The sequence below is a fragment of the Ochotona princeps genome, chromosome 2 (assembly GCF_030435755.1).
Source record: "Ochotona princeps isolate mOchPri1 chromosome 2, mOchPri1.hap1, whole genome shotgun sequence".
Lineage (NCBI taxonomy): Eukaryota > Metazoa > Chordata > Mammalia > Lagomorpha > Ochotonidae > Ochotona > Ochotona princeps.
In genome coordinates this window covers 13625551-13648562 of record NC_080833.1, presented here as the reverse complement: position 1 = coordinate 13648562, position 23012 = coordinate 13625551, and the positions used below count along the sequence as shown (strand labels likewise).

The window sequence follows — 23012 nt, the reverse complement described above, 5'->3', positions numbered from 1 at the left end:
AATTTGAGTTGTTTGAATATTCTCCATACTGATTTCCATAGAGGCTGTACCAGCCTGCAGCCCCACCAGCAGTGGAGTAGGGATCCCTTTTCCCCGCAACCTCGCCAACAAGTGTTGTTGGTGCTTTTATTCATGTGGGCCAGTCTTACTGGCGTTAGGTGGTACCTCATTGATGTTTTAATTTGGATTTCCCTTATTGCCAGGGAACTTGAGCATTTTTTCATGTTTATTTGCCATTTGGGTTTGTTCCTTTGTGAAGTGTTTGCCCATTTCCTGTACCCATTTCTTGAGTGGCTTGTTTGTTTTGACATTTTGGTTGTTTTGTAGCTCTTTGTATATTCTGGATATTAGCCCTCTATCACCTATGTCGTGTGCGAAGATCTTCTCCCATTCTGTGGGTTGCCTTTTTACTTTGTTGATTGTTTCTCTAGCTGTACAGAAGCTTCTTAGTTTGATGAGGTCCCAATTGTTTATTTTGGTCCTGATTTCTACTGCATTTGGAGTCTTTTTTAGGAAGTGAGGGCCTACCCCTAAGTGTTCCAGTGTGTTTCCAACATTTTCTTCCAAAAGTTTGAAGGTTTCTGGATGTAGGTTTAGATCTGTTATCCATTTAGATCTGATCTTAGTGTATGGTGAGAGATGTGGATCTATTTTTTTGTTTCTGCAGGCTATCAACCAGTTGTCCCAACAGCATTTATTGAACAGACCTTCCCATTTGCTTGGATGGTCGTTTGTCTTTTTGTCAAAGATTACTTGGCTGTATCTGTGTGGGTTTCCTTCTGGTGTTTCTATTCTGCTCCATTGATCTTCCTCTCTATCTTTGTGCCAGTACCACGCTGTTTTGATAACCACTGCCCTATAGTATGTCCAGAGGTCCGGAACTTTGATTCCCCCTGCTAACTTCCTGTTATTCAGGATGGTTCTAGCTATCTGTGGTTTTTTGTGCTTCCAGATGAACCTTTGGATCATTGTTTCCAGTTCCATGAAGAATGTTTTGGGCAATTTGATTGGGATTGCGTTGAATGTATATATTGCTTTTGGCAGTATAGACATTTTAATGATATTGATTTTACCTATCCAGGAGCATGGGATGTTACTCCATCTTTTGAGGTCTTGTTCAATTTCTTTTTTAAGTAGTTTGTAGTTTTCTTCAAATAAGTCTCCTACATTTTTGGTTAGATTTATTCCCAGGTATTTCATACTTTTCTCTGTTATTTTGAATGGTATCTTGCTGGTTAAGTCTTTTTCCATCTTGGGGCTGTTCGCATACACTATGGCTGTTGATTTTTGTTCATTAATTTTGTACCCTGCCACTCTACCAAACTCTCGTACAAGTTCTAGCAGTCTCTGTATTGAGTCTCTTGGCTCTTCTACGTAAAGAATCATATCATCTGCGTATAGTGAGAGTTTGACTTCTTCGTTTCCCATTTGGATTCCTCTGATTTCTTTTTCTTGTCTTATGGCCTCAGCGAGTACCTCTAGGACTATGTTGAATAGTAGTGGAGAAAGTGGACATCCCTGTCTTGTTCCAGATCTCAGTGGGAAGGGTTCCAGTTTTTCTCCATTCAGTATGATGCTGGCGTTGGGTTTTTCATATATGGCTTTAATTATGTTGTGGATTTTTCCATCTGTGCCTACCTTGGTTAGGGTTTTTAGTAGGAAGTGGTGTTGGATTTTGTCGAAAGCTTTTTCTGCATCTATTGATACTATCATGTGATTCTTGTTTTTCAGTTTTTGGATGTGGTGTATCACATTTATGGATTTCCGAATGTTGAACCATCCCTGCATTCCAGGGATGAATCCTACTTGATCTGGATGAACGATCTGTCTGATGTGTTTTTGAATTCTGTTGGCTAGGATTTTGTTGAGAATCTTAGCATCAATGTTCATCAAAGAGATAGGTCTGTAGTTTTCCTTCTCTGTTAGTTCTCTGTCTGGTTTTGGGATTAAGGTAATGTTGGCTTCATAGAATGAGTTTGGAAGGGTTGCCTCTTTTTCTATTGTTTTGAAGAGTTTCTAGAGGATTGGGGTCAGTTCTGTTCGGAATGTTTTGTAGAATTCTGTAGTGAAGCCGTCTGGGCCTGGGCGTTTCTTTGTTGGGAGGTCTTTAATCACTGATTCAATCTCTACTTCAGTTATGGGTTTGTTCAGGTCGTTTGTTGCCTCTGGGCTAAGTTTTGGCAGGTGGTAGAAGTCTAAGAACTTTTCCATTTCTTGGTGATCTTCTGATTTGTTGGAGTACAGTGCTTTGTAATAATTCCTAATTATGGCCTTAATGGATGCGGTGTCTGTTGTTATGTTGCCTTTTTCATCTTTGATGCTGTTAATTCTTGCCTTCTCTTGTTTTTTCTTTGTCAGTCGGGCCAGTGGGGTGTCTATCTTGTTTATCTTCTCAAAAAACCAGCTTTTTGATTCATTGATTTTGTGTATGGTTTTTTTTTATTTCTATCTGGTTGATTTCCTCCCTTGTTTTGATGATTTCTATTTCCTATTGTGTGGGGGCCTCTTCTGCTGTTGTTTTTCCAATTCCTGGAGGTGTGTGTTTAGTTCCTGTATTTGGCGCCTCTCTTGGGCCTTGACATGAGCTCCAATTGCGATGAGTTTACCCCGTAGCACTGCTTTGGCAGTGTCCCACAAATTTTGGAATGTTGTGTCAGAGTTTTCATTGGTTTCCATAAATTTTTTGATCTCATCTTTAATTTCTTCTCTGATCCATTGTTCGTTTAATAGCATATTGTTCAGCCTCCAAGAGTTTCTGTATTTCCTGGGACATTTTGAATTGCTGATTTCCAGCTTCATTCCGTGGTGGTCTGAGAGGGTACATGGTATGATTCCTATCTTTTTGAAGTTATTTAGGTTTGCTTTGTGTCCTATCATGTGGTCGATCCTGGAGAAGGTGCCATGCACTGCTGAAAAAAATGTATAATCTGTGGCCTTAGGGTAAAAAATTCTATAGATGTCAACCAAGTCCAGTTGTTCTATTGTTTGTATGAGCTCTGTTGTTTCTTTGTTGAGTTTTTGTTTTGTTGATCTGTCTATAGTTGTTAGTGGGGTGTTAAGATCACCCACTATTATTGTGTGCATATCTATGTCTCCCCTTAAGTCCGTGAGTAATTGCTTCACGTAGCTAGGTGCGTTTGAATTTGGTGCATATATGTTCACAATGGTAATTACTTCCTGATGGATCAGTCCCTTCACCAATATATAATGTCCTTCCCTGTCCATTTTGATGTGTGTCAGATTGAATTCCACATCATCTGAAATTAAGACAGCTACCCCAGCCTTTTTTTCTCGTCCATTGGCATGAAATATCTGTTTCCAACCTTTCACTTTCAGCTTCTTCGAATCTCTTCTGGTTAGATGTGTCTCTTGTAGGCAACAGATAGTTGGGTGCTGTTTGATAATCCATTCTGTTAATCTATGCCTTTTGATTGGTGAGTTCAGGCCATTTGTGTTAAGAGTTAAAATTGAGAGGTTGTGATTTTGCCCTGCCATACTTGTTTTTGTGGGTGTTGATATCTGTGTAATTGCCCTTCCTTGTGTGGACTTTAGTGGGGAGATCTTCCTGTTTGCCATCTTTGCTTATGATTCACCTCCTTTTTTTCTGGATTTCGTGCATTTCTAAGGAGATTTTGTAGAGCTGGTTTTGTGCTGGCATATTCTTCTAATTTCTCTTTGCGGTGCAAGTATTTGATTTCGTTCTCAAATACGAATGAGATCTTTGCTGGGTACAATATTCTTGGTTGACAGTTGTTCTGATTCAGGATTTGGAAGATCTTTGTCCATTCTCTTCTTGCTTGTAAAGTCTCTTCAGAGAAGTCAGCATTGATCCTGATTGGTTTTCCCCGGTATGTGATCTTTTCTCTGCTTCGTACTTGTCTTAGGATTCTTTCTTTGTCTTCGTTGGAGTGGAACTTGAGCACCATATGTCTGGGTGAAGATTGCTTTGGGTCATATCTGCTGGGAGTCCTCTGACCATCCTGGATTTGGGCTGGGTTCATGTTCCAAGTGTTTTGAAAGTTTTCCTGTATAATTTCGTCGAGCACCATTTGCATTCCTGACTCTTTTTCCGCTCCTTCAGGAAGGCCAATAATCCTAATATTCGATTTTCTGAGGTTGTCTTTCATTTCTTGTATGGTCTTATTGGCTTTGTTCAGACTTGTCTCCAGCTGTTTGATGAACTGGGTATGTTCGTTTTGTGTGTCTTCCGTTTCAGAGATCCTCTCTTCTGCTGTATTTGTTCTGTTGGTTAGGCTCTCAATTTTGTGCTCTAAGTCAAGGATTTTACTTTTCATTTGTTGTATTTCTGAGGCTATGTGGTTCTTGAATTCCTTGAAGTCCTCCCAATTCTTCTCATTGTCTCTGACATATTTTAACATTATTTTTTTGAATTCCTTGTCTGGTAGATCTTCTATGTCTTCATCTCGCATCTCCGAAATAGACATTGGCTTTCGATCCTTTATTGGTAGGGTGTTGGCACTCTCATCTGGATCATTACCTTTTCTGGTATTTCTTCCCATTGTGTTAGTGTTTCTTTTTTGAGAGACCTAGGCACCAGTGTGCTGAGGGGTCTCCAAGCACTATCCTGTAGAGATCGGAGTCTGCAGGCGTGGAGTAGCAGGGTGTGGGAATTTTCAAGGCACTTTTGGTGCGTCTCCAGAACACTGGACCTCAGGGCGCCACTTCCAGGGCCCAGCGGATTCAAAGCGCACTCTCAGCTCGTCCCCTACAGGTATGCTACCACAGGGCGTGGGGGAGTGAAGGCACTCTCTGTGCGCGCCCCCTGTGCGCGGGATCACAGGGCCCGGAGCACGGGACTATAGGGCGTGGGGTGTTCCAGGTGCTCTCTGGAAGCGCCTCCTGCGCAGGCCCGCCCACCCCAGCGCTAGCACGGGACTGCCCAGCCCAGAGGCGTGCTTGGGTTCCTGTGGGATAGCACCGCCCAGCTGAGTGCCAGACTGCAAAGGCACGGGGGAGTATCCAGTGTGCCTTTTGCCTTTCTCCCAGACACAGTTTTGGCAGTTGCAAGGCACTCTCCCTGTGTCTCTAGACGCTGGAGTCTCGGGGGGGGGGAGGGGCGGGGAGACGAGCACCAATTGTGTTCAGGCTCTGTGCATGCCCCTGGGGGGCCAACTCCCGAAGCCTCCAACCCACCACTGTCCCCACCCAACTCACTCAAACCTCACGTTCTTGCAGTCTGCCTCTTCCTCTGGTGGGAATCCTCGCCGCAGGTGCGTCTCCCGACTGCTGTGTCTGTTGCTGGTGGCGGCGGGTGCAGGCGGCTGGAACCTGGAGGCTGTGGCTGGGGCAGGTCCCGGCGGGGCTTGGCGACCAGGGTGGGCGGATACCAGCGGGTCCCGGTGATTCAATCACCGCTGGTCCTCACGGCCACTGCGTCTGCGGGTCGGTCTGCTGATCGGTCTGCTGATCGGTCTGCGGCTTTCAGTGTCTGCACTCAGAGGTGACTCAGCAGGTCAGGAGCGGAAAGTCGTCTCCCCTGCCCTTTGTTTTGTTTTTCCCTGGTTGCTCTTCCGAGTTGTGTGGATTTTTTTGGTTCCACACTGTCCAGGGAACTTCACGTTCTTCTCCCTGTAGTTCTATGCTGCTCCACTTACGCTTTTGTCGCGTTCTAGCCCTCTCTGTCTGTGAGCTCTCTCACAGTCTTCCTCCTATGTCGGCCATCTTGCGAGTCCTCGATCAAAGTATACTTTTAAATAATATTTAGCTTGGGTTTTTTGTTCTTTTAAGCATGTAAGTTTATTAGGAATATAAACCTTTGATTTTCTGTCAATTCTCACGTTAAGGTCTCTGCGTAAAACTGACCTCATAGGTTGAGTATGCAAGATTCCCCTTTAGTTCTGTATTCTGAAGTTGATATTGTTTCCTCCTCAGCTACTTGGAGGAATTCACAAGGTGAACAATAAACAAAAATGGTCTATACTAAGAAGAAAACAAACCAATTGAAACCGAGTTACAATTCACATAGTTTATAGAATTAGCAAAAAATCATAATTTTTAAGTGTAGTAACCTTTCTGTATATTCTCAAGTAGAGATCAGTAATGAACATGAATTGAATTGACAGAATTTTGGGACCAGAGTAGTATAATAGGCAATCCTCTGTGCCTTTGCTGTCATCCCATGAGTGCCCATTCTAGTCCCAGCTGCTCCACTTAGGAACCAGCTTCCTGCTTATGACTTGGGAAAGCGACAGTGGATGACTCAATTCCTTTAGCCGCTTTACCCACGAGGGAAATCCTGAGGAAGATCCTGGCGTCAGATCAACTCAGCTTTAGCCATTAAGGCCATCTGGGGAGTGGACCAATGGATGAAGACCTCTGTCTGTCCCATCTCTCTCTTTAGTAATCTGCCTTTCAAATAAAAATAGCATTTAAAAATGCAGTTCATAGGCCTAATAGCAAATGAGTAAGATTACAGAAAGTTGGAACAGTATGGTTAATTTTGCCTAAGTGGCATTTAACTAACAGACACCAGTGTGTTGTTTTCAAATGCCCATGGTGGACTTACTAAGACAAACCATGCAATTGGTGTTACCAACTTTAAAAGGATTCAGATCAAAGTAGGTCCTGTGATAAAAATGCAGTGAAGGGCCACAGCGCAACAGCCTAGTAGCAAAATTCTTGCCTTGCATGTGCCGGGATCCTACCTGGGCTCTGGTTTGTGTCCCAGCTGCTCTACTTTCAATCCAGCTCCCTGCCTAAAGCCTGGGAAAGCAGTCAAAGACAACCCAAAGCTTTGTGTCAGTGCACCCATGTGGGAGACCCCGAGGAAGCTCCTCGCTCCTGGCTCCTGGCTTCAGATCGGCTCAGCTTTAGCAATTGCAGCCACTTGGGGAGTAAACCAAGGGATGGAGAAACTTTCTCCCTGTCTTTCCTCTATCTATAAATCTGACTTTCCCATAAAAATAAATAAATATTTTTTTAAAATGCAGTGAAATTAAAACTCAATGGAAAAATTCCAGAAAACCATCCACAGTATTTAGAAACTAAGAACACAGTTCTAGTTCACTAATTTAACAAGACAGAAATCAAAAAAGAATTTGTAAAGCATCTTTGACTCAATTAAAATGAAAACCTAAAATGCCAAAATCTGTCAGATATTTCTTACATTACGAGGACTTGGACTGTCTTTCACTGTTTCCCCGGGTGCATTAGCAGGAAGGTGGATGGTTAGAAGAGCAGCCAGGACTTTCAACTGGTACTCAACATGAGATGCTGTTGGCACAAATGGTGGCTTAAAGCATCGCCCCACAACTGTGTCTCCAGAAAGTCTGCTTTCAAGTTAAAGTGGGAAGCACATACTGTACCCAATTTACATTTCAAACAGCAACCCCTGAGAGCTGCTGGGGAAAATCAGACAAACTTCATCTCTAGTGTCTGAGTTATCCAGCATTCTAGTGTATTTTATCACTGTCAGTACTTCATTTGCATCTTCATTGTAAAATTTGCCCTTTCTCCCTTGAATTTCTTCCTCATGCTGCTTCAGTTTCTTAGGGAAATCATCACATTTATCCTAAATTTTCATGAATTGAAAGTTTAAAGGCAGAGGGTGGGCCAATGGCATAGAAATATTAGAGAGACAAAATTCTTGAACATAATGCAATCAAAATAGTGTGGTGCCAGTTTTTAAGATCTTGATGAGGAAATAGCAGAAAAGATGCAGTAAAAATGTTGAAAATGAGAAGGAGTGAAGACTGGGTATTAAAGCTGAGAACCTTTAATCAAAGTTCCATTGCTGGAACATTCTGCTCTGTTTATGGTTAATCCCATGACAATGGTTTTGGGGTCCTCCCCTTAGCAACAGTGAAGTGCCTGTCCTTTACAGCTTTAGCTGGGGTGGATGACACTTTGTTGGTTTGGATTCCAGACACCCATACTATGAACACATTAATAGGGAAATCAGAATTTCATGTTGTATTCCAAAACAATGGAAAGTTAGAGGGCGACTTTATAATCATGGGTCCCTTACCTGCCGTTTATGCCACCAGATCTTCAGCTAATCTTCTCACGTGGGCATTTCCAAGCAATCCTACCTAATAGTTGGATAAAGAAACTTAAGTAACGGGGCCAACATGATAGCTGTAACTGGCTAATTCTCCGTTTGTAGTCACTGACATCTCATATGGAATCAATTCGTGTGCTGGCTGCTCTGCTTCGCATCTAGCTCCCTGCTTATGACCTAGGAAAGCAGCAAAAGATGGCCCAAACATCCTTCACTTCACTGGGGAGTGAACCAGCAGATGGAGGAGCTCTCTGTAAATCTGCCTTTCAAATAAAAGTAACTCTTAAAAAGAAATCTGCCGGGCTCGGCAGCGTGGCCTGGTGGCTGGGGTCCTCGCCTTGATCCCATATGGCCGCTGGTTCTAGTCCCGGCAGCTCCGCTTCCTCTCTATCTCTCCTCCTCTCAGTATATCTGACTTTGTAATAAAAATAAAAAAAAAAATTAAAAAAAAGAAATCTGCCAACCAAGAGAATTCCAAAATGTAGAAAAAAAAAGTTTTATTATTGAATTAACATTAACAAACTGCAATGAGCACAATAAAGTTCACTAATAATTCCTTATGTCATTCTTAGAGATCAATTTGTTAACACATGTGTTCTTAATGTAATTATAAGTCTTTTCTTCTTGATTTAGGTAACCATTTGTGTTAGGTTAATTTAAATGAAAAGTGAAGTTTCTCATATGTTGGAGACAACAGGTTATTAGCAGGAGTCAGGTGCATGTGTGGCATTATCTGGATGACCGGGAAACTTGAATCGATACTCCATTATGGAACGTGGGCATCCTAATCAAGGCCTTAATGTGCTATACCACAGCACATGCCCCTTAATGTCTCTTTCAAAAATCCTCATGTTACAGAGCAAGGTAGGTAGATTCCATACCTGTTGCTCCCTATCACATTCTGTGATCTGGTCCTGTGATAGGAGCAAGGTTTTATTACTGACCAGTTATGGGCAGGAGTAATAGCTCTGATCTGCCTCCCCATGCAGGGTTTTGCATGTAAATTGTCAGGTCAGCATGCAGGGAGATTGTTCAGGCAAGTTCTGATTGGAGGGCCTTGGAATCAATTAGGCTAGCACCAAGCTACCACATTCAGTAACTTTGCTAAGAAAATAATTTAAAGAAGCAGTTGGCAAGCACTAATTGGATCTGATTGGGCTGGCAACAAATCCTTTCTGCTTGAAGTAGCTTATAGGAGTCCATGCAGTGACTTGGCTCTTGTTGCTACATGTTAAACTGTACCAGTTTAACTTCACATCAATGAGGAATTCTTAAAGATCAGATGAGAAGGTCATTGTTTCTGTTCCTATTTACTCTTGACTAAATCTATTTAATTTTCAAAATCAAGTGTTTCTCTCTTGTAATAGTTCACCACCTATTCTTTTTTAATTTAATTATCTCCCCATGGGACAACAGTGAACTGCGCATGTGCTGAGCTCACGAGAACTCACTGAGTTGCGTGGATTGCACCTGTCCCATAGAAAAATAATACTGACTGTGGCATCGTACAGGTCAAAATAGGTCCATGTGGCACCCAGACCTAATGTCCAACAGGATCCAGCAAGATCAGCGCCACCAACAACCTAGCTATATAGGACACCTGGGGTCTCTCCAATCCTAGAACCTGCTCCAACCAGAAGTGGGAGAAAGGTTGCAGAGACAACGGTGCAACCTCAGCACAATAACACAGGAGGTAGCGATTGGTGAGCCAGGAGTTGGGGCTGTGGAGACCATGGTGGAAATCTAACATAAGAACCCAGGCCTGGAACTCACTGGAGGGAGTGGCACAAGTGGCTGCAAGCAAAGAGCTGTATATCAATGGCAATAAGTAAAATTGCATTGTAGACCTGTGGGTGACACAGCTTAGAATCCTGCCCCAAGGAGAAGACTCTGCTAACGAGAAGTACAATGATCAAGAGCAAAAGAAGAGACAAAGACACAATGAATATTACTGCAGACTCCCCTGCAAAGGAGAAAAACCCTATGCCAATCTCAGAGTTAACTGAGGAAGACATCGAGAAAATGGGGCTTACAGAATTCAGAAAACTCATTTTAAAGCTTCTGATAAAAAATGAGAAGCACATACAAGAGTTCAAAGAATTTAAGGAAGCAATAAAGCAAATCAAGGCTGGTATATCAGAAATTAAGAACACAGTAAAGCAAATTAAAAGTACAGGACAGTGGAGAATCTCCAAAGTAGAATGAAACAAGCAGAAGAAAGAATCTCAGAATTGGCAGATATTTCCTATCATCAGGGAGAAGCAAACAAAAAGCTGGAAGCAGAGTTGAATCAGGCCAAAAAAAGTATTCAAGAACTGATAGACGCTATTAAGAGGCCAAATCTAAGAGTTATGGGAGTCCCAGAAGGTGCAGAAAGAGAATCTGGTTTTACAAATATATTTAATGAAATAATAAAGGAAAATTTCCCTAATCTAGAGAAAGAATTGGGAAACAACATCCAGGAGGGGCACAGAACTCCCAACAGGCTTGATCAAAAGAGATCTTCACCAAGACACATTATCATCAAGCTCTCTTCAATCAAACATAAGGAAAAGATCCTGAAATGTGCATGTGAAAAAAATCAACTGACATATAAAGGAATGCCAATTAAACTCACAGGAGACCTCTCACAGGAAACTCTACAGTCAAGAAGAGAATGGAGTGACGTATTCCAGATTCTAAAAGAAAAAAATCGTCGGCCTAGGAGAACATATCCAGCAAAGCTTTCTTTTGTCTTTGAAAATGAAATAAAATTCTTCCACAGTCAAGAAAAGCTAAAAGAATTTGCCTCTTCCAAACCTGCCCTACAAATGATACTTCAGGATGTTCTCCTGACAGAGAAGAGGAATAGCACCAAACAAAAACAAAGGCAAATGTGAAGAACATCCCAGTAAAATGACAACAGAAGACTAAACCAATGAACAACCCATTCCTAAAATGACAGGACCAAAATACCACCCATAATATTAACCTTGAAAGTAATTGGCTTAAGCTCAATCAAACATCATAGATTGATAGACTGGATTAAAAAACAAAACTCATCTATTTGTTGTCTAGAAGAGGCACACTTCACCAACAAAAATCAGTGGAATCTATATCTCATGGGTTTTGTTGTTTTCGGTTAGTTTCATCTCTTCAAAACACTTTCTTCTGATTAAATCATTCAATGACTTATAGATCATAGAGTAGCATCATTTTCTTCAAGAAGGTTCTTGATTTTCATCTCTTCAGCTACATGTTAGGCATTTAGTAACATGTTATTTAACTTCTTGGTGTTGTTAATTTCTTTTTTCTCCCCAATGTTGATTTTGTTTTGTGGCTCTTCATTTAAGGGGATGTATAGTAGCTGTGTAATAGAGACTGTCATATCTAGTAACATGTTGACTTCATGGCATTGTAAATTTCTATTTTTCTTTTTATTGTTGATTTTGTATTATGACTTTTCATTAGAGGGGATGTACAGTAGCTGTAAATGGAGACTAAGATCCAGATGTGAGGATACAATGTAGTATGCATTTCTACTTCCAGACAAAGATGGACTTGCAATGAGACTGTGTGCTATATTTTGACAATAGGATGCTGGACTCTCTGCCATTGTCCATGCCTGAAATGATGGACATATGACTGTGTATGAAGAACTATATTTTAGTAATGATATAGGGGATCTAGGCAGTGGGGGAGAGGGAATTGGGGATGGGATAAGGGAAATACCAGGAGCGTATGTAACTATCATAACATAATAATAATAAAATGTAAAAAAAAAGTATCTCCCCATGACTTACTTGTTTTCGAGTTATTTTCAAAATATTGATCATGCAGTTTTAGCAGCTCAATCAAAATGTAGCATTTTGGTTGAATTTTTACTAAGTTGATTTGTTCGGATAATTCCTACTATAAAAGGAAAATAACAGTTAAGTTTTAGCTTCTTACTTGCATCTTAATGAAAAAAGTACAAAATATGACAGAATCTGTAATAATATTTTTTCCAAATTGATATGATAGTCATTTAGTGAAAAAATATAAGTATGTGGGGAAACAAGTAATTTTTTGTAGTAATGTAAACATTCACAAAGATCATGAAATCAGTATTGTATTTCTTGCTTGTGTTTACTTATCACTTTATATTTCAATATAATAGAATTAAATATGTCTGTAAGGTTTCTGCTGTTGCTAAGAGGAGGGATATTCAGGCAGGATTAAAATCACAAGCAATATGGAGATTGCATGATGCAATCACAAAATGTACCTAGTTAGTAGAAGTCTGTGAGGCTCTACATAACAGATGTAAACCCCTGCAATGTCTGTGCATTATTATAATGGCTTGGCTTGAGCAGACTGCCAGACTAGAAGTCTCCTGTGGTCTTTTTTGTTATAGTCCATGAGAGCAAAGATAAAAAGAGAAGAGCAGAATAGTTTTGGGGAGTGTATGTGTGTGTGTGTGTGTGTGTGTGACGGATATGTATTTTTTTAACAGTGGTGCTGTAATTTGAAAAGGAAATTGTTAAGCATCTCCTTTTCCTTACTTCCAAAACCTCTCCATATGTTTACATTCTAACATTCTACCAAAACTGACTTCACATTGTACCAGTCTTAATAATAATTAGTAATCTTACATTTCTTCAAGAAATTCGACTTCATGTTATTTACTTTTGTAAATGTCTCTGTTAAGTAAACTTCACCAAGTTCACCCAACCTGTAATATCTCACACCTGTATGTTGACCTATAAGTTGTCTTCTTTAATAGTTTTTGTTAGCTAACCAGTAGCTAAGTGATCTTTAAATTGTATATCTAAGTGTTGAATGATTTCATAAAATGATAATGCAGGTTAATTTTAAATCCTTTGTAAGCTTAATTTGCATCTATAATTTCTTACAATAGAATAATCAAATCAAAGTTGCATATTTTCTTTCTTAATTTTCTGCTGCTGTATGAGAAACTAGGCAGGCCAGTTTTAATCTGAGGTGAATACTAAATGTTATAGAATTGCTAGCTGAAAGTGAAACCCCTGAAGTGCTCTTTTCTTGTCCAGAAAGATTTAAATAACTGAATCTTGAATACTGTCTCTTTACCAGCTAAAGGAATTGCAGAAAACTGGTCTCATTATTGTAGTATATATTTAAGTAATGGAAGGTCCTAAGAAATGCGGCTTGATTAAGATCACGTAGTTGGTTTTACTAGAGGTTGGGAACTGACCCGCATTACACTTTCTTATGTAGATACCCATACAAGTGGGAAGTGCCTGATCAGAAATGCTTCCAGGGGTATTTCAGATTTCAGAGTTTTTCAGATATTGGGTATTTCCATAGTTTTTTTCCCATTTTTTTTTTAAAATCAGTTGAGTGTCTTACCTGAAAATCCAAAATAAAGTAAAATATCCTAAATTTTGCATTTTCAGTGGATTTTCAGATTAGGGATGACTTTGCCATGAAAATAGAGGAAATCTTGGCTACTCGTTAGAAAACTGAGTTTGTGCCCAAGATGTCTGCTAGAGCAATCTCTGAGCTGTAACTATACAATAACTGACTTGATCATCTGTGTCCTTGGTCTAGGTGAAGTCTTTCCTTCTACTGGATTCAAATACACGAATCCTTTAGATCTAATATTTCCTATATGATTTTTGCAGTGGCAAATAATGGACCTCATTTTGTATTTCAGCTCAGACAGCTATAACTACACCAAAGACATGGAAGAAACCAAAAGATCGGACCCAAACCACTGAAGAGGTGTTAGAGGCAGATTTGGAGGTAAGGAAGAACAAATAAATCTCTTTTAGCTCATCTTCAGAGCAGTGCTGCCATTTGATAAGGTATATGTGGTTCATACCTCTCTTAAGATCTATTTTAGAAGTTTTGTGCTTAAAAATTCCACTTCGTGTAATTAATAAAAAAATTTTAAAAAAAATTCCACTTCTGAAGGGCAAAGCTTTAATTAGCCCTCCTCATTCCAAATTTTGTTGTTGTTATTCTTGCTATTATTCTTATAGGAAAACTAACCTAGTAAACGAAAGTGAAGAATGAATGAATTTTATAAGATACCATTAATAATTCTGGTAGAAATCACAGTACTTAGAATTTGTCCTGTTTTGTCTGCATCTCTGTGATGTAACTTTTCCACATACAGATTATCCATCACAAAATAAACCACATCCGGTTTTTCTATGGTTTAAAGCATCCCAAGTCCAAGAGATAAGAAGGAACAAATTCAGAACTAAGGATTGCTGGAATGATGTTTGTTCTCTCAGCCTCGTTACTAGTATGTACTAAAGGCTGCAGATGGAGACTAGTATAAACATGCTATGCCCAACTTTTTTTCCTTTTTTATAGCTACTTTGTTAGTACAGTTTTTACTCAAGGTTTAAAATGGTAACATTAAAGTATAAAAATTACCGTATAGTAACATTAAATGTATTTACTTCACAAAACTTTTCTAGCTAGTTACATTCTTACCCTCTGCAGGCAGCAGGTGGTAGTATTCCTTTCTTACTTCCTCTGTCCTGTTAATGCTGTTACCTGATGCTGTGTTGATGTCACAGTTAGTCCCATAGCAACCGTTCAGATGTATTCTTAGTATGATTTCATTTAGCTTTTCTGGGGAAGTTATTGATCATAAATAGAAGTCCAAATAGTTCCTGCACTCAGAGAATAAAATAATCTTCCAGAGGCAAGGAAATCACACACAATCCTGGTATGGCTTTAAGAGCTTCCCAAAGTGATTTCTCTTTAGATTCAGCTTGGTTTTTATTATTATTATTATTATTACTATTACTGGCTTTCTTCTGTGACATTCATGTTTTGTTGTACTGGGCTAGATTCCTCAATACTGTTCAGTGATAAACAAATAGCCCACCATTCCTGAACTTAAAATATTTAGGGGTCATCAAATTTCATATGAAAGTTCTGGTAGATAATTGGCTGTGTCATTTGTGTCACAGTGCCTCAACTCTGCCACCATAGCCCAAATCTGTAAATGAAAGTATGGCTATTTTCCAGTAGAATATTTTGAATACATGTTAAAATATGAATTCCTATGTCATATATATTCTTCCTAACTGGTTTTACCTAACAAGAAATATCCTTACCTTGCATGCTGTACATAAGCAGATAATGAACGAGCATTGGCCATTGCGCTACACAATTTGTTATCAACATGTGTTAACCAGTTATTCCCTAAACATGAAAACTGATCCATTTTGAAGTAGTTATTTCTTTTCTTAGAATTACAATTTTAAAATAAAATACTTAGTTCTTTGAGCAAAGACTTCGTTCCAAAATCCTGCTTTGCTCCCTTGTCTTTACTAAAATTGAGCATTTGCTAGAGTCATCTGATAAATATTGGATGCCATTGCCTTCATCTCTATCATTCAAGCCTGTTCCCTTTCTTAGCATTATTTTCTCGGCCTTAAAAATATGTGATTCAGCTCCAGACTCCTGGCTTTTGATCACCTCATCTCCTGCTTTTGCGGCCCCTTGGGGAGTGAACCAGTGAACAGAAGATCTTTCTCTGTCTCTATTTTTCTCCGTAGCTCTGCCTTTCCAAATAAATAAATCTTTTTTAAAAATATGTGATGAAGGGCCCGGCGGCGTAGCCTAGCGGCTAAAGTCCTCGCCTTGAACGCCCCGGGATCCCATATGGGCGCCGGTTCTAATCCCGGTAGCTCCACTTCTCGTTCAGCTCCCTGCTTGTGGCCTGGGAAAGCAGTTGAGGATGGCCCAAACCTTTGGGACCCTGCATCCATGTGGGAGACCTGGAAGAGGTTCCAGTTTCCCGGCATCGGATTGGCGCGTACCAGCCCGTTGCGGCTCACTTGGGGAGTGAAACATCGGATGGAAGATCTTTCTCTCTGTCTCTCCTCCTCTCTGTATATCCGGCTTTCCAATAATAATAAATCTTTTAAAAATAAAAAGAAAAAAGATCTAACTTTCCAATAAAAATAATAAATAAATCTTTTAAAAAAAATATGTGATGAAGTATCAGTCTGTTTTGGAATGTATATTGGATTGGTAAATCCATACTACTCTTATCAAATTCTTTAAGTTATAGTCTAGATCAGTAACATGCAAGGTTATTTATCTTAAAACTGCTAGTCAACACATTTTTTTTAAAGATTTATTTTATTTTTATTACAAAGTCAGATATACCGAGAGGAGGAGAGACAGAGAAGAAGTGGAGCTGCCGGGATTAGAACCAGCGGCCATATGGGATCAAGGCGAGGACCTTAGCCACTAGGCCACGCTGCCGCGCCCGTCAACACATTTTTTAAAAATTGGTTAAAAATTGTGGAACATTTCAGCAATCATACCTGCGTGTAGTTGTCAACCTAATTTTATTCCTTTTTGTTTGTTTATTTTTAAGATTTACTTACTTATTTGAAAGTCACAGTCACAAACTGAGAGAGAATCTTTCTGTGGTTCATCCTCCAAATGGCTGAACGGCCAGAGCTGGCCAAACTGAATCCAGGAGCCAGTGACTTCATCTGGATTTCCCACATGGGTGCAAGGACCCAAGTATTTGGTCTGTCTTCTGCCATTCTTCATGTGTGTTAGCAGAGAGCTGAATTGGAAGTGGAGCAGCCAGGGCATAAGCCAGCACCCATATGGGATGCTGGCAGCACAGGTGGTACCTTCACTCACTGCACCACAACTCAATCACAATGCACTCATGATATAAGACAGGCACTTTGGTCAGACAAATTCTTTTTTTAGATTTATTTTATTTTACTTGAAATCAGAGTTAGAGAGAGAGAGATCTTCCATCCACTGCCTTACTGCCCAAATGAATGCAACAGCCAAAGCTGAGCTGTCCAGAGCTGGAGCCAGGAAATTCTTCCAGGTCTTCCACCTGGTACACAGGTCCAAGGTCTTGGGCCATCCTTCTCTGCTTTCCCAGACCACAGTCTGTGAGCTGGATTGGAACTAAAGCACTGTTATAGAAACCAGTGCCCATATGGGATCCCAGCACCACAGGTGGAAGCTCAGTATGCTATGCCACTGTGCCAGCCCCAAGCAAATTCTTCTTTTGAAAGGTTCACATTTGAGCATCTAGCCAAGAAGTTATTCCTCTTTTTCTTCATCCTAGTTTTGTTTTCAGTAAACAAAACTGTTGGAAACCTATAGACTAACGCAATAGGATTTCAGCCTGTTGAAATAAAAGTAGTATCCATGATAATGGATACTACATGGATACAGCAGCTCTTTTTATTAAATCCTTTTCTGTATGTTTTGGTTTGTTGTTTATGGAGGATGAGTCTTCTTACTTTCCAAATAGAGATTGAATTCCCATGCAATACAGCCTCTGCATATATTCAATAAATTATTTTGGGGGAGTTTTAATATACTGAAGACAACCAATATATTCTCTAGCATAATTTTTTTCACACTTTGAAAGCTCTAAAATAAGAACTCTATGATTGTATAATTCAGTTACCCCGTTCCCTAATATCATATGTATATGTATATGTATGTATATATATATATATATATATATATATATATATATATAAATACATGCATATTCTTGAGGAATTATAAAACGTGCTTGATAGCCTGTACATAATTATAAGATAATATTTTAAAGATGTTGGAAGTTAATTTAGAAAACAGTAGAATATTTATTTTTTTAAGAATATGGAATTTTTAAAAGTGAGGCTGGGAGCTGACAGGTGACAGAGCAGGTGGAGTCACCGTTTGTGACACCTGCTCCCACGTGGGCATCAGTTCATGTCTTGGCTGCTCCACTTGTGATGCAGCTCCGCACTGATTGCTTAAGGAACCCAACAGAAGATGACCCAAACACTTGGCCCCTGCTACCTGTGTGGGAGAACTGAATGGAGTGAACTAGTAGGTTTCTCTCCCTCCATCTCTCTAGTTTGCTCTGACTTTCAAATAAACAAATAAATGATTTTTTAAAGTGAAGCTGCTTGCTGATTGCAATTTTATAGAACTATTTCTGTCACGGTTTAAAAAATGCCGCTTGTGAGACTTCACCTCTGCTCATTACATAGCCCTGATGCCACAGGGAAAACATTACTGATGGGGCAGCCTGCAAGTTCCACACAAAATAGGTCTGGGTAGCCCCCAGACTTAACAGCCAGCAGATCAAGAACTCCACCAGTGCCATGTCAGGTACCACTCTGTGTACTTTGGCAAAAGCTGTGAGAGTAAAGAGACAACACTGAGCAGTGCATACGCTAAGCTGGGAGCAAACTCACTTCTGGCTCACTGGATTGCACTGGTCCCACAGGGAAAATAATACCAACTTTGGAATCCAGTGGGTCCCACACAAAATAGATCTGGGTGGCCTTAAGACAAAATGCCCAGGAGTTTTCAGTAAGATCAGCGCCACAACAACCTATTATTTAGGACACTAGAGTCTCCCTAGTCCTGGGACCTGCTCGAACCAGAAGTGGGATAAAGGTTGTATGGGCAATGGTGCAGACACAGCACAGGATGATCACAGGAGGGGAGAGTGGTGAGCCAGGAGCTGGGGCTATGGAGACCATGATGGAAGCCTAACACAAGAACCCAGACCTGGAACTCACTGGAGGGAGTGGCACGAGAGACTGCAAACAAAGAACCAGGTACCAAATGCAGTAAGTAACATTGTACTGTAGACCTGAGGGTGATAACAGCTTAGAAAACGGCCCTAAGGAGAAGAATTTGCTGACCAGAAGCATAGTGACCAAGAGCATAAGAAGAGACAGAGGCACAATGAATATTACTGCAGACTTCCCTGCAAAAGAGCAAAAGCCTTTGCCAATCTCAGAGTTAACCGAGGAAGACATCGAGAAAATGAGGATAAAGAAGTTTCAAAAACTTTTTACAAAGTTTATTATCAACAATGAGAAGCACATGCAGCAAATTAAGGACTATGTCACAGAAGGAAGTAGCAACACTGAAACAAAATCAAGTAGAATTATTAGGAATGGAGCACACAGTGGAGCCAATTAAAAAATAGTAGAAAGTCTCAGTAGTGAAATGAATGTGGCAGAGGAAAGAATCACAGAATTCAAAGATCTTCCTTGCCACAGTGGTGAAACAAAAAAAGTTGGAAGAGGAGCTGAATCAAACTAGGAGAAGTATTCAAGAATTAAGGTACACTATTAAAAGTCCAAAATAAGAGTTATGGGAGTTCCAGAAGGTGCAGAAAGAGAAGCTGGGTACTTGCCAAGTACACACAGGAATCTGGTCTGGGTTGACCTCAGACAAAGTTTCTTTAGGGATCCCCTCAATCTAACTGCCAGACTCAGATTCCTAACCGTGAAAAGACAGAAGACAGAACAAATCAACTACCCCAGCCATATGTTGGCAGTGAAAAATAGGGCAAACAGAGACTCTTAGATGGACATTGTCAACCAGTGGATTCTGCAGCGATTTCTTTGTGCTTGGAGTGGCAAGATTGGCAGCAATTCATAACTGTTGAACTATCAAAACCACTTGAGCAAGACCCTCGGAGCATTTCCCACATCGGGGACCTGGGATGGGTGGGAGACTGGGTGAAGCTTCTCCCTTTACCTCCCCCTTTACCCCAGATATAGAAAAAATGTGTGGAAATGATAGTCTTACCCACTTTTCTGTAGCCCTTGAACCTTTGTGCCCTAATTAACTATGTAAAGATTGTAAAAAAATATAATAAAAAAATGGAAAAATGTATTCAATGAAATGATAAAGGAAAACTTCCTCAATCTGGAAAAAGAACTGGGAACAGAATACAGAAGTCAACCAGCAGGGTTGACCAAAAGGAGCTTCACCATGACACATGATAATCAAACTCTCTTCACTCAGACATAAGGACAAGATCCTTAAATGTGCAAGTGAAAAAATCCATTGACATACAGAGGAATGGCAATCAGACTCACAGCTGACCTCTGCCTGAAAACTCTACAGGCCACACGAGAATGGAGCAACGTATTCCAGATTCTAAAAGAATAAAATTGTTGGCCTAGGATAACATATCCAGCAAAGCTTTCTTTTGTCTTTGAAAATGAAATGAAATTCTCCCACAGTAAAAAACTCAAACAACATGCCTCTTCCAGACTTGCCCAACAAATGATATTTAAAGATATTGACAGAGAAAAGGTGTGACACCCACCAAAATCAAAGGCAAATGTGAAGAACATCCCAGTGAAATGACAACAGAAGACTAAATCAAACAGTGAACAATCCATTGCAAATTGCCACCTCTTCATAGTAATCTTGAATCTAAATGGCTTACACTCATTGATCAAACATCAAGGATTAGTAGACTGGATTAAAACACAATACCCATGTATCTGTTGCGTATAGGACCTACAAAGATCAACAGAAACTATATCTCCTGGACTTTGATGTTTTTATTTTCATTTCTTCAAAACGCAGCTTTTATTCTCATATTAAATTCTTCACTGACTCACGAATCATACTGTAGCGTCATTTTCTTGAAGAAGAATCTTGATTTTGTTTTTCATTTCTTCAGTGACACATTAGTCATTCGGTAGCATGTTATTTAACTTCAGGCATTATAAATTCCTGTTTTTCTTCCTGCTGCTGATTTTGTTTCGTGGCTTTTCATTGAAGGAGATGTACAGTAACTGTGTAATGGAAACTATCATATCCAGATGTGAGGATACAATGTAGTAGGTATCTCTACTTCCAGATCAGAGATGGACTCCCCATGAAACTGTTAACTGTATCTTGACAATAGGATGCTGGACTCTCTGCCACTTTTCATGCCTGCAATGTCATGAAACACTTAAATAGCAGAATGATGGACTTATGATCGTTTATGAAGAACAATACTATTGTGATAATATAAGTGAAATCAGTGAGAGTCAAGAGGTATTTGGGATGGAGTAAGGCAAATCCCAGAGCCTATGGAATTGTAGCATAAAATAATAAGAAAAAAATGAAAAATAAAAAAGTCGGGTCTGGCATGGCCTAGCTGCTAAAGTCCTCGCCTTGAACGTACCAGGATCCCATATGGGCGCCGGTTCTAATCCCAGCAGCTCCACTTCTCATCCAGCTCCCTGCTTGGCCTGGGAAAGCAGTTGAGGACAGCCCCAAACCTTGGGACTCTGCACCCTTGTGGGAGACCTGGAAGAAGTTCCTGGCTCCTGGCTTTGGATCGGCATAGCATCGGCTGTTGCGCTTACTTGGGGAGTGAATCATCGGACAGAAGATCTTCCTCTCTATCTCTCCTCTCTGTATATCTGACTTTCCAATAAAAATAAATAAATCTTTTAAAAAAATAAAAATAAAAAGTCATGGGTGAGATTTTGGCAGTTTAGATAGCTGCACCAGATATTGTAGTGCCTAGACGTGATGTTCGGCTCCGTGTCCAGACTACAGCTTCCTGCTACAGTGATGGCCCCAGTGTGCCTGCCACCCCTGAGGGAAACTTGCCTTGATTGTCTGTCTCCTGGTTCCAGCTGTCAGTGTGAATCAGGAGATGGGAGCACTCTCACCTTTTGTCTGTCTTTCTCTCTCACAAAGATGTTCTTAAAGTGTGTATTTCTAACATATCTCACCCATATAAAGAAACTCTATCTGGAACTACTCACAGGGTAATAATAAAATAAATTCAAAAAGGGGAAATGATATCTGCCTTCTGCCATTTTTAATAAGGAATCATTTCTACATTTCATTTTTTTAACTTTCTATTTAATTCCATGTTTTATTTCCACTTTTGTATAAGAGCCGAAAATGCATGTTTCTGTTAGAACAGAAAATGGAGAAAATGCACTTCTCTTACATGCCAAAGTAGAATTTGTTTCTCAAGTAATTGAGCCCCAAGGATACAAAGTCCGGAGTGGCCCGAGTCTCTGGCCCAGGACTCTTGTCCCACACCTGTGTTGTAGGTGCCAGGTCCATGAGCTCTGGGAATGGAGCATCTAGTAGGGCCTGGGTGGCCTGGTCATGGTCCTTGGGTCTGCCTGTGCAGTGGGTACTGGATATGTGACCCCCAGGGGTAGGAGGTCCAGCAAGGCCTGGGTCCCCTAGCTTAGGTCCCTGGGCCCACCTACATGGTGGGTGTCAGGTCTGTGAGCCCCAGGCATGGGGTTTCCAGCAGGTCCTGGGTTGCATGGCCTAGGCCTTGGTCTGCCTGCACAGTGGATGTTGGGTCTAAGAGCCCAAGGGTGAGGTGTCTGGTGGGGCCTGGGTCATCTAGCCCAACTCCTTGGGTCTGCGTGCATGGTGGGTGCTGGATCTGTGAGCCCCAGGTATGTGGGTCCGGAAGTGTCTGGGTGTCCTGGCCCTGGTCCTCAGGCCCACCTGTATGGTGGGTGTCTGGTCTGTGAGCCCCCAGGTATGGAGGGTCCAGTGGGATCTAGATTGCCTGGCTTGGGTCTTTGATCCCACCTGTGCAGTGAGCACTGAATCTCTGAGCCCCAGGGATGGGGGTTTGCTTGGTCCAGGTTGCCTGGCCCTAGGCATGGGCCCACCTATGAGAACTGGTCCTCCTCAATGTAAAAGATGGAGTGCTGGAAGGCAGACTATGGTGCACATAAAGGATATAGTTGCCCATTTGGTCCTGCACAGGACATCTGGTACCATAGCAGAGAATGGAGAACAGAACATACGGAGAACAACCCCTCCCTAATGATGACAATAAATATCTGGGCAAATGGAGACTCTAAGGTCGACTGTGTCAGCCAGTGGACATTAGAAGGCATTCCACGTGTAAAAATTGGCAATATTGACAGCATTTCAGAACTATTGCATCCATCTAGGCAGAACCCTCAAGCATGCACCACATTGTGACCGTGGGTTGATATCAGGTGGCCATTCCCATCCTCGGGTAGTGGGATGGTTGGGAGGTTGAGTATGGCCTTTCCCCTTATCTCTCCCCTCCCCCCCACAACTGAGAAGAAATAGGAAGTTTGGAAACAATGATCACACACACTTCTCCTTAACTCTAGATCCTTTCCACCCTGATCAACTGTGTAAAACGTCATCTAAAACAATAAAAAGTTAAAAATGTTCAAAGGGATTGTTCTCCATAAATCAACTAGAGTAG

At 40.7% G+C, this 23012-nt stretch overlaps 1 protein-coding gene across 12 annotated transcripts in view; it reads left to right on the top strand.

The window, feature by feature from the left end:
- The window catches only part of EIF4G3 (eukaryotic translation initiation factor 4 gamma 3), a 352621-nt gene that overhangs the window by 240722 nt on the left and 88887 nt on the right, over positions 1–23012 (top strand). For all 12 annotated transcript variants that reach the window (XM_058676306.1, XM_058676302.1, XM_058676366.1 and 9 more), the window contains one exon: positions 13677–13765. In XM_058676306.1, the coding sequence (XP_058532289.1) occupies positions 13677–13765 (89 nt within the window). The remainder of the gene's footprint in view (positions 1–13676; positions 13766–23012) is intronic.